The following is a 10,953-nucleotide window of genomic DNA, read 5'->3' as shown; positions in this document are numbered from 1 at the left end:
GGGGCGGGACGGAATGGCTGGAGTTGGGGTTGCACGAGAAGTCCTGGGCAGCTATGGTTGGGGGGGCGAGGAGGGGAGCAGATGGGGGGGGCGGGACGGAATGGCTGGAGTCGGGGTTGCACGAGAAGTCCTGGGCAGCTATGGTTGGGGGGGGCGAGGAGGGGAGCAGATGGGGGGGCGCGGGACGGAATGGCTGGAGTCGGGGTTGCACGAGAAGTCCTGGGCAGCTATGGTTGGGGGGGGGCGAGGAGGGGAGCAGATGGAGGGGGGGCGGGACGGAATGGCTGGAGTCGGGGTTGCACGAGAAGTCCTGGGCAGCTATGGTTGGGGGGGGGCGAGGAGGGGAGCAGATGGAGGGGGGGGGCGGGACGGAATGGCTGGAGTCGGGGTTGCACGAGAAGTCCTGGGCAGCTATGGTTGGGGGGGGCGAGGAGGGGAGCAGATGGAGGGGGGGGCGGGACGGAATGGCTGGAGTCGGGGTTGCACGAGAAGTCCTGGGCAGCTATGGTTTGGGGGGGCGAGGAGGGGAGCAGATGGAGGGTTGGGGGCGGGGGCGGGACGGAATGGCTGGAGTTGGGGTTGCACGAGAAGTCCTGGGCAGCTTTGGTTGGGGGGGGGCGAGGAGGGGAGCAGATGGGGGGGGCGGGACGGAACGGAATGGCTGGAGTTGGGGTTGCACGAGAAGTCCTGGGCAGCTATGGTTTGGGGGGGCGAGGAGGGGAGCAGATGGAGGGTTGGGGGCGGGGGCGGGATGGAATGGCGGGAGTCAGGGTTGCAGCAAGAGAAGCCCACCCGCGTCCTCCACCTCCAAAGCGCTGTCCTTGGTAGGCCCGGAGCTGAGAGTGTTGCACCCTGTGCGCGGGAGCTCACACCCCGTGTGTGCTTTCCAATCTTCCAGCCATAAGCAGTACAAGGCTTTCCTGAGGAAGGAGAGACGCAGGAAACGGCGGCAGGAGCTTGCTCGATTGAGAGATGCAGGTAGGAGAGGCCTTCTTTGTTCAGGATATGAAATTCTTCCCTCTGCTGCCCCACCTCCGCTCCTGCTTGAGATGTGGCCTCAAACAGGCTGGCTTTAAAATTCGCTCTGTAGCCGAGGATGACTTTGAACTTCTGATTCTCCTGCCTCCATCTCCCCTGTTCTGGGGTGACAGGAATGCGGCCACCATGCCAGGTTGCTTCTGATTACTTCTGCATGCTAGGCAAGCACTCTACCAGGTGAGCATGACATCCCCAGCCCATGCAATTTCCTGCACAACCTGACACCATGCTGTTTGGCTTTCACATGACAGGACCTGATATTTATGTTTTAGATTTATAAATTTAGTAGGTTTATAAAATTAGTACTTACCAATGCAGGCCAAGGGTTGAAATCCCACAGTAGTTCTAGGTTATGATGGCTGCCAGTCACACCACTGGTATGAGAGACTGCTTCACAGCATTTGAGAAAGGACTAGTCCAGGAGAGACAGGATGTAACGGCAAGGATGAAAAGAAAGACAGCGGTAAACTGTTGTTATTGATGACAACATCCCTTTCCTTTAAGCCTGAAGATGAGCTGTTAAGCAGTTTCTTAAGCTTACTTCATTTGTCTCCATTATCACTGCTTCCCCCCACTTCAGATTTAAATTTTGAATAGAAGATAGTTTTCTTCCATTGAAACTATTTCACCATGTTTTTAACTTTGAAAATATTCCAGTGTACACAAATTTGAAAAAAATAGGACACTTAAATATTCCTGCTTCGTATAAATTTGGCAAATCGTTTGCACAGCCATGTCGTGAGTATCATTGTGGAACCATGGATTTAAAAAAATAATGTAGGACTGGAGGAATGGTTGCAAGAACCTTGGCTGCAGCTAGCGGCGGTGCTGGCGCACACCTTTAGTCCCAGCACTTGAGAGGCAGAGGCAGGCGGATCTCTGTGAGTTCGAGGCCAGCCTGGTCTACAGAGAAACCCTCTCTCTTGTTTGGGGGATATATATCCCCGGGAGGCCTGCTCTTTTTTTCTAATTTATTCATTTATTTATTATCTATTTATTTTTTTGTTTTGTTTTGATTTGTGTTTTGAGGGGATGCAGGAGGAGTTGATCTGGGGAGGAGAGGAGGTGCAGGGAAGGGACTGGGAGGAGTGGAGGGAGGGGAAACTGCCCTCGGGATGTAATGTGTGAGAGAAGAATGAAAGTTAAAAAAAACACTGGCTGCTCTTCCAGAGGATGAAGGTTTCATACCCATATGGTGGCTTACTGCTGCTATTCCTTTGAAGATATTTTTATTTTTTGAGGTAGGATCTGTAGCTCTGACCAGGAATTTACTCAGACATCCATGTGCTTCTGCCTCCTGAGTGCTGGGATAAAAGGTGTGCGACACTGCCTTAATTTTAGGTTTTTATTATAATTGTATAGATGAAAGATTTATGCATTTTCCTTGAATAAAGACTCAGTTTAATAAAACATCTGAATTTCTACAGAATTGTCACAGAAAGAGGAGGAAGAAGATGCTTTTGCTGAAGAAAAACGATTGGAAGAAGAAAGACTGATGGAGGAAGAGAGGTCAGGACTAACTGAAACACTTAAAGTGAACTGTTAGTTTATGGTTATATTTTTTGTCATTACCGACTAGTAAAGGCTTTTTGTATAAAATCTCGTAAAAACTACCTCTTATAAACTGTATCTCTAGCTCACAGGTTAAAATTAGATGTCTTCTTTCCTTCCTTTCTTTCTTCCTTCCTTTCTTTCCCCCCTTTCTCTTCCCCCCCTCTCTCCCTCTCTCTCTCCCCCCTCTCTCTCCCTCTCTCTCTCCCTCTCTCCCTCCCTCTCTCTCTTTTCTCTTTCTTTTCCAGGCTGATCTCCTCTTCCTGCCTTAGCCTTAGCCTACCCAATGCTGGAATTACTGGCTTGTGCTATCATACTTTTTTTTTAGGGGAAGTATTTTTCATTGCTTTTCTAATTGGTAAATAAACATACATATATTTTAGTGCTGACACAAAGACCTAATTCTAATGACACTATGGATGTAGCATAATTCTCTATTCATAATTTTTAATCCTCTCTACTTCATCAGAATGAGGAGAGTGTGGTAACAAGAGCTACCCTTGCTGTGGCAGTAGGAATAAGAAACAGCTGTTCCAATTGTCTCTATTTTTTCTTTCATTCGTGTGTGTGTGTGTGTGTGTGTGTGTGTGTGTGTGTGTGTACACACACACACACACACACACACACACACACATAGGTTTTTGGTTTTTCAAGGTTTCACTGTGTGGCCTTGGCTGTCCTGGAACTGGCTACTTTGTAGACAAGGCTGGCCTCTGTCTCCCAAGTGCTGAGATTAAAGGCATGCACCACCACAGCCTGGCTACAATTGTTTCTTTAGTCAAGGAGCAGGTGCTCAGCTTCTTTTTTCCCTTTCCCCTCATTACTCAGCCAGGAAGCCCAGTCTACAAGATGGGTTCATATTTAGGGCAAGTCTTCCCTCCTCAGTTAATAGGCCCTGGAACTCCCTCATAGACATGCCCAGGGCAGTATTTTCTAGATGATTCCAAATCGAGTCAAATTGACAATGAAGATTTCACATGAGAAGCTTGTGCTATTGGATGCCTGGGACATAGCAATTTATGGTAACGTTACCTTTTTTGGGGGAAGGGTGTTGTTTGTTTTTTTTGGGGGGGGCAGGGTCTTGCTATGTAAGACCAAATTAGCTTAGAACTTGTAATCCTGTCTCAGCCTTCCAATTGCTAGGATCCTTGGCATGTACCACCTGGGTATTCTATGCATTTAAAAATTCAGTTTCATAATTACAGCTTAAAAAATCCTGGCATCATTCTCTGTAACCTTTGAGTTTCTATTCCATAGAGTTAAGGGATTCCTGTGATTTGCCCTCAAACATTAAGCTGCTGGGAAAAAAGTTAGGTTGTTAGTTGTGAGCATGTCTTTAAAATGAAAGTTTTAAGGGAGCTGGAGAGAAGGCTCACTGAGTCAGAGTACGCACTTTGACTCAGGTTTTGTTCCCAGCATTCACATGCTGCTCACAGTCATCTATAACGTCTATTCCAGGGTATTTGATCCCTTCTTTTGGCCTCTCCAGGCATGCATGTGATACCCATGTTTACATGCCAGCAAATGTTCATACGTATACAAATAAAAGTTTTAAGACAAGATGAAAAGTTATAAAAATAAATTAGTAAATGTAGATTTAGCCAGATGTGGTGCACACCTTTAATTTTAGCACTGGAGACATAGAGACAGGCAGATCATTGAGTCCCAGGTCAGCCTGGGCTACATAGTGAGTTCCAGGACTGCCAGGGCTACATAGGGAAGAGACCCTGTCTCAAAAAACCAAAAGAAGAGGAGGAGGAGGAAATAGTAATGTTTGTGGGGAAAGAATGCTCAGGAAGAATAATGCTATGCGAATGTGAAAATTCCCATAGATGTTGCTTTGAAATGTTTGCCTGAAATGAAAATCACTGTTACCTTCTTATAGAAAGAAAAGATGTCATAGCCATAAATGCTTCTGAAAGGTGCAAGTAGTAATTGTAACCTATTTCTGTCCAGGAAGGTAGTTGCTTTTTCAAAAGCCATACCTCTTCACTGCTTTATAGAAAATAACCTTAAGATTTTCATGTCATATTTTGGTTTCCTGCCTTTCATACATTCTAGATGAATTCCCATTTGTTGTTACTGACTACATCATTATATTAACAGGCAAAGATTACATGAAGAATGGTTACTGAGGGAAGAGAAGGCACAAGAAGAATTCAGGGCAAAGAAGAGGAAAGAAGAGGCAGCTCGAAAACGGAAGGAAGAACAAGAGGTAGAGTATTAACTAGCCAGTTACCTGAGTAAGTGCTTAACTGAAATGAGTCTCATCGAGAGCTGTTTATCAGGAGAGATGGCTCAGCAGTTAAGTACACTGGTGGTTCTTCTAAACGACTTGGGTTTGATTCCTAGCACCCTCATGGTGGCTCACAACTATCCGGAAGTCCAGTTCCAGGGGATTTTCTGGCTTTTGAGGTACCAGGCATGCACATGGTGCAGACGCATACTTACGTGCAGGCAAAATACCAATACACATAAAATAAAATAAAGTAAATTTAAATAAAAAAGTTGTTAGTTATGGGACTGGAGAGATAGCTGAGTGGTTAAGAACACTCACTTGCTGCTCTTCCAGAGGACCTGGGTTTGTTCCTTCCCGGCACCCATATGGTGGCTCACAACTGTCTAATTTGAGCTCCGAGGGGTCCCATGCTCTTTCTCTGCGTGTGTACCCTCACAGGCACATATGTCACAGGGACACTCACACAAAAATACCATCTCTTTTAGAAAAAGTTGTTTTTCTTGGGGCTGGGGATAGAGCTCAGTGACAGAGCTCTTGTTGAACATGTGCAAGGCCTTAGGTTCTCTCCTCAACATTGTGTAAACAAAAAAGGAGGGAGCTACATTTAAAAAAAAACCTGATATTGTCTCTTTTCAGTGACCAGTGTTTCTAAAGTTTTTCAATCATTACTCTGTAGGCTATGTGTTGTTCAATGTGACTGAAAAAGAATTACCTTCCCTTTTTTCCTTTACAGAGAAAGTTAAAGGCAGAATGGGAAGAGCAGCAGAGGAAAGAGCGAGAGGAAGAGGAGCAGAGACAACAGGAGAAGAGAGAAAGAGAGGTGACTTCTGTCATAGGAGGATAGAGCCCTGCGTATCTTCTTAGTGTGCACGCGTGCATGTGAAGGGTGTGCAGAATCGGCAGTGGGCATGTCAGGGCTTGGGTTTGGTTTTATTTTTTTGCTTGTTCTCTGTTCATTTGGAAAGTATCAGTTTTTGTTAGAAATATACTAGACTAGCTTCCATATGTTTCTCTTCTTTGGGTCATGCAATGGCAGATTCCTTTACCCAAGTTACCTTACCTTTTATGTTGGAGATGGGTAAACATTTTCCTTAAGGGGCAGATAATATTTTAGGCTGTGATGTCTGTATGGCTTCTGTGGACATCCAGCTCTGCCAGTGCACCCTAAAGCAGACACAGATCGTATGTATATGAATGGATGTGCCTGTGTTCTAGTAAAACAATTCTGTAAACCGGGCAGCTGGCCCTGCTTTACACTCTGTATCTCTCTGTAGCAAGTGTTAACTTTTCTATGGCTCTGTTGTATATGTGTTGACTTCTTCACAGAAGAATAGTATCTTGAAGTTTCCACACTTATTAATTCATAAGAGACTTAACAGCTAATGGCATCTCAGCAAGAATTAGTTTAACAGAATCAGGATGTTAGACATTAAGGAATTAAATAGTTTTGTTACTGAATCTGGTGTTCTGTCTAATTTTGTTGTCAAAGCAAATGACAGTCATTTACGAAATTCTGGAGGACCATCCCTTTGAGAAACCTGTGCCCATTCTAGGACATCTGCTACTGTCCTTTTCTTACATGTTTCTCTCCCTGTCTCTTAATGCTTATGCTTAAATCTGTGTTAAAAGCCTTTCCTTAATAATTCCCACCATTGCTTTAAAAAAAAGAAAAGAAAAGAAAAAAAAGAAATTCTGTATTGTATATGTATATCTCCTGTACATTTTCTGCGATTCTCTTTATAAGCTTGGTTTGTTTTCCTGCTGGTCTTCAACAGTGTATTTATTTCAAATATAACATAGCTTTTCTTGCCTTGACTGATTCATGAGGATATTCTTTATTCTTTTTTTCTTCAGCATCACCAAATTTGAATGGCATGACATTTCCATAGTCACTCATCTTAGAATGTGTGTACATTCTAGTTATGGAAAGGTATCAGCAGTCTCCACAACTAGTTTTGTGTCTCAGACAGCATTTCCAATGCAGGTTTTTGGTACCCTTGTTTGAGGAGTACCTTCCAGATGAGGCAATATCCAGATGGGGATATTAGGGATACAACAATTGTTTGGATTGTCGGTATTTTACAGAGATGAATCAGTTCCTGTTTTAACAGTAGAATATTCTTCAATTTTCAGGGATCAGGTAAAAGCTAAGGCTTCTTTTAAATGCTCTTGTTTTAAAGAGAGTCTGGCTAAGGAGAAGTGGGTAAAATGAATTCCACTCTAAGCACATATACAAAGGAATGTGCTACGTCTGTTTCTCGGCTCTCCTTGAGTGACTTTTCTAGATGGGAGAGCAGAGGGTAAGTCAGCAAAACACTTCATACAGTAAGAATGTTAGGTTCTATAAAGAAATAGAGGAGAGTGGTGTGATAGAATAATGGGCATCGAGATTCTTATTTGGATTACCCGGCCAAGGAAATCTCTGAGGAAGTGGTGTTTGAGATAATTACACCTGAGTGTACAGATACTGGGAGGGAGGATCCTGGTGGGACCTGAAACTTAGAGAACACAGGGGACTGGGGAAAGGGCATGGGAGAAAGTAGGATCAGAAGGGGCAGGACATGCAGAGCCTCTTAGGTTTTGGTTTTAAAATTGAAAATAGATTCTTCTCTGAAGCAGTACATCTAGACCACAGTCTCCCTTCCTTTCCCTCCCCCTCTCCCCCAGATCCACGCCCCTTCAGTTTCTTCTTCAGGAAAGAACAGGCCTCTAAGAGCCAAGAATCAAACAGGGCAAAACAAGATACAGTAAGACAGGGCGAAAGCCCTCTTCCAGGCTGGACAACCAGGCAACCCAATAGGAGGCAAAGAGTCCTAGGAACAGGCAAAAGAGTCAGAGGTATACTCGCTCCCACTGTTGGGAGTCCCACAAAAACACCAAGCTAACAGCCATAACATGCGCAGAAGTTCTGGTGAAGACCCTCGCAGGCTCTGTGCTTGCTGCTTCAGTCTCTGTGTGCCCAGGTTATGTGAGCCCAGGCTCACTGTGTCGGTGTCGCACTCCGTGGGATTTGCTGAAGGAGGCGGAGGCAGGAGGATCACGAGCCTCTTAGAGTTAAAGGAGTTTGGTTTTATTTTCCATACTGTGATGAGAGTTGTAAAACAGTGAGTGAGTTCATCCTGTTAGTAATGTTACCTCCAACAGATCATCCCTTTTTTTTCTACAAAGAACAGGGGCCAGAGAGGAAACAGGATGACCAATTAGAATCTGGGTAGGAGATAATGGTGGTTTGGATGAGGACAGAGCTTCAAACATGAGCACACAGTTAACAGGACTCTTGGTGGCAAATTGCATGGGAGGAAGAAGGAAAAGGAAGGGAATGGAAGTCATGTTTTTAGGTGTTGTTTTTGTTTGTTCATTTTTTTTTAAACAAATGGGAACATGGCAGTGCCAGTTACTGAGGATATTTCGGTTTAGATGATGAGGGTGAGTGGATGGAGGAGATCAAGAGTTCTGTTTGGCCGGTGGCAAAAGTAAAACCTTCAGTTTGATCTCCAACCCTCAACCAAACCCAAACCCAAAAGAACCTGTTTTGATCACATTATGCTACGATGACTTGGTTTCTTTGTTTTTGGTTTGGTTTGGTTTGGTTTTTTGGAGACAGGGCTTTTCTGTGTAGCCCTGGCCATCCTGGAACTCACTCTGTAGACCAGGCTGGACTCGAATTCAGAGATCCACCTGCGTCTGCCTCCCGAATCCTGGGATCCAAGGCATGTGTGACCATGCCTGACTGCTCCAATGACTTTTAAGTTGCCAGGACCAGGTAGACTTACCAAAGAAGCAGCTAAATACAGTTGTATGTATGGTTTTAAGGTGCTAAGTTACCTAACTGTATTTAAATCCAACTAGTTAGAGATTTATTGCTACCTTGTTGGACTTCCTTTATTTTACTGAAGGTTTGAAATTTCTCCCAAATCCTAACTACTGCTCATCGTGTCATGCCTTTGCTTCTGTTAAGTATTTGTGATGCTTAACTCAACTTTTAAAAGATAGTCATTAATATATCAAGAATTAGAATATGGTCTTTATGTATAGATATGTTACTGAAGCTATTATGACTTAAATATTTGCAATGTGCTCTATTCAAATTTTGCATTTGAATAAAAATTCTAAGCTATATATCTTTTGAAAGCTTTTTTAGAAGATATATGCTTAGAAAGGAAATCAGAATCAGAAGCCTTTTGTATGTGTGTTCAGGTGTGTGTTGTCGTACATGAGAGTCATAACTAGAGAAAACAGACATGACTTAGCTGACATCCTGGTTTTCATTAGTCCTATGTTTGCACCACTTATAGGAAGCTGTGCAGAAGATGCTGGATCAGGCTGAAAATGAGGTATTTTCAAAACCTTTCATTAAGACTTTGAGATAGGTAGAGGTGGCACGTTCCAGTCGTCTTAGCCCTGGGGAGGCTGAAGGAGGAGAATGACCACAAGTTTGAGGCCAGCCTGGGCTACATAGAGAGACACTGCCTTAAAAAAAAGATTTTGAGGTCAATTGATATTTCATTAGGAACAATAGTTCCAGTGACATGAGTTTTGTGGTAGGTTGGTTTGATTACTTCTGTATACATGGAATCACTTTTGTAACTAGAGATTTCAGCTATGTAACAACAGAAGACAATTGATGATGGTATTGAATCACCCCATAGGCTATGCTTGTATCAAGTCCTTAAAATGTATGTAAGTGACATCACATACTACTGGCCCCAAATGGATGGTTTCCCCACCTTGATTCAGAGTAACTTGTACTTCTTTCTGGTGGCTCCCTATGTCCGTGGACCCTTTCAGAATAGATGGATAGAAAGAAGACCTTCGTGACTGTATCTGGTAACATTAAGTAACCCCCAGTCAAGGAAAAGGACTGGGAGCTAAAAGAGAAGTACAGCTCATGTTTCTGAGCAATTGCCTATAAGGTCTTGATTCCTTATTATAATTTAACTATGCATGTCCATATATGAAACCATTTTTGTTCTTGATTAAACTTATTTGACTATTTGGACGAACAGTCTTTCATGTGCTTTTACATCACCAATAAAGTCATGGTTATTTTTAACAGTTGGAAAATGGTGGCACCTGGCAGAACCCAGAACCGCCCACGGATTTAAGAGTACTGGAGAAAGATCGAGCCAATTGTCCATTCTACAGTAAGACGGGAGCTTGCAGATTTGGCGATAGGTAATGGATTTTGCTTTGTGCCAGAATGAAATGATGGAAAGTGTCGGGGTTTGGGAAGAGGCATAGGCTTCAGTATGAAATGTTCACCATCAGGTATGTGGTGCTTCTTTGCCCTGCTCACCAGATAGGTTTAACAAGTGGATCCTTTGCATTCCATATCTATAGGAAGACCTTTTTTCTTTTTAATTGAGAACAGATTTTTTTTCATATAATACATTCTGATCATGGTTTCCCCTCCCTCTTAGATTCTTCTCCACCTCCCCACCCACCAGAATCCACACCCCTTTCTGTCTCTCATCAGAAACCAGACAGGGGTTGGGAATTTAGCTCAGTGGTAGAGCGCTTGCCTAACAAGCACAAGGCCCTGGGTTCAATCCTCAGCTCCAAAAAAGACCAGACAGACATCTAAAAACCAAATAAAAACAAACCCGAACAGGACAAACAAGAAAAAAAAAAGAGCCAAAGAAAAAAACAGATACAGATGTAGAGAAACATTCTCACACACAGAAATCCCATAAAGCCACAAAACCAAACACCAAAATATATAAGCAATAGACGTGCAAGTTAAAAAAATGCCTAGACAAAGCATTATGAGACAAAAACCCCCTCCCAAAATCCCACTGAGTTTGTTTTGTGTTGGCCATCTACTGCTGAACATGAGGCCTGCCTTTAAGTGTGGTTTGTATGCCCAGTGAGACTTGTTGATTTCTTCCATGCTCCCATGAGTCCCCAGAGGACAACTTGGATGGGGAAAATGAAATGTTGGAAGTGATTAGAGTACCCAGAAATACCTTTTCAGGGGTAAACTGTAGCCCAAGTAGTCTTTTCCAGTTTGGCATGGGTATAGGGACGTTTGTGAAAGACAGGATTGTAGCAAGTAGAGGAATAAACTTTTAATTCACTGCTGTTGGTCAATATGCTCAGACTTAGGAACAGACTCTTTGAGTTAA

General features: G+C 43.5%; 1 protein-coding gene across 2 annotated transcripts in view; it reads left to right on the top strand.

Annotated features, from left to right (window-relative positions):
- Zrsr2 (zinc finger CCCH-type, RNA binding motif and serine/arginine rich 2) overlaps window positions 1-10,953 on the top strand; it is a 28,608-nt gene that overhangs the window by 592 nt on the left and 17,063 nt on the right. Inside the window, exons 2-7 of one of the 2 annotated variants that reach the window (XM_006973210.4) lie at window positions 899-978; window positions 2,466-2,547; window positions 4,696-4,804; window positions 5,562-5,648; window positions 9,124-9,162; window positions 9,885-10,003. In XM_006973210.4, the coding sequence (XP_006973272.1) occupies window positions 899-978; window positions 2,466-2,547; window positions 4,696-4,804; window positions 5,562-5,648; window positions 9,124-9,162; window positions 9,885-10,003 (516 nt within the window). The remainder of the gene's footprint in view (window positions 1-898; window positions 979-2,465; window positions 2,548-4,695; window positions 4,805-5,561; window positions 5,649-9,123; window positions 9,163-9,884; window positions 10,004-10,953) is intronic. The other variant, XM_076562576.1, reaches the window with a different exon arrangement.

Source organism: Peromyscus maniculatus, chromosome X, assembly GCF_049852395.1.
Source record: "Peromyscus maniculatus bairdii isolate BWxNUB_F1_BW_parent chromosome X, HU_Pman_BW_mat_3.1, whole genome shotgun sequence".
NCBI classification, from domain to species: Eukaryota; Metazoa; Chordata; class Mammalia; order Rodentia; family Cricetidae; genus Peromyscus; species Peromyscus maniculatus.
Note: the sequence above shows the minus strand (reverse complement) of the source record. Positions and strands in the feature narration are given on the sequence as shown.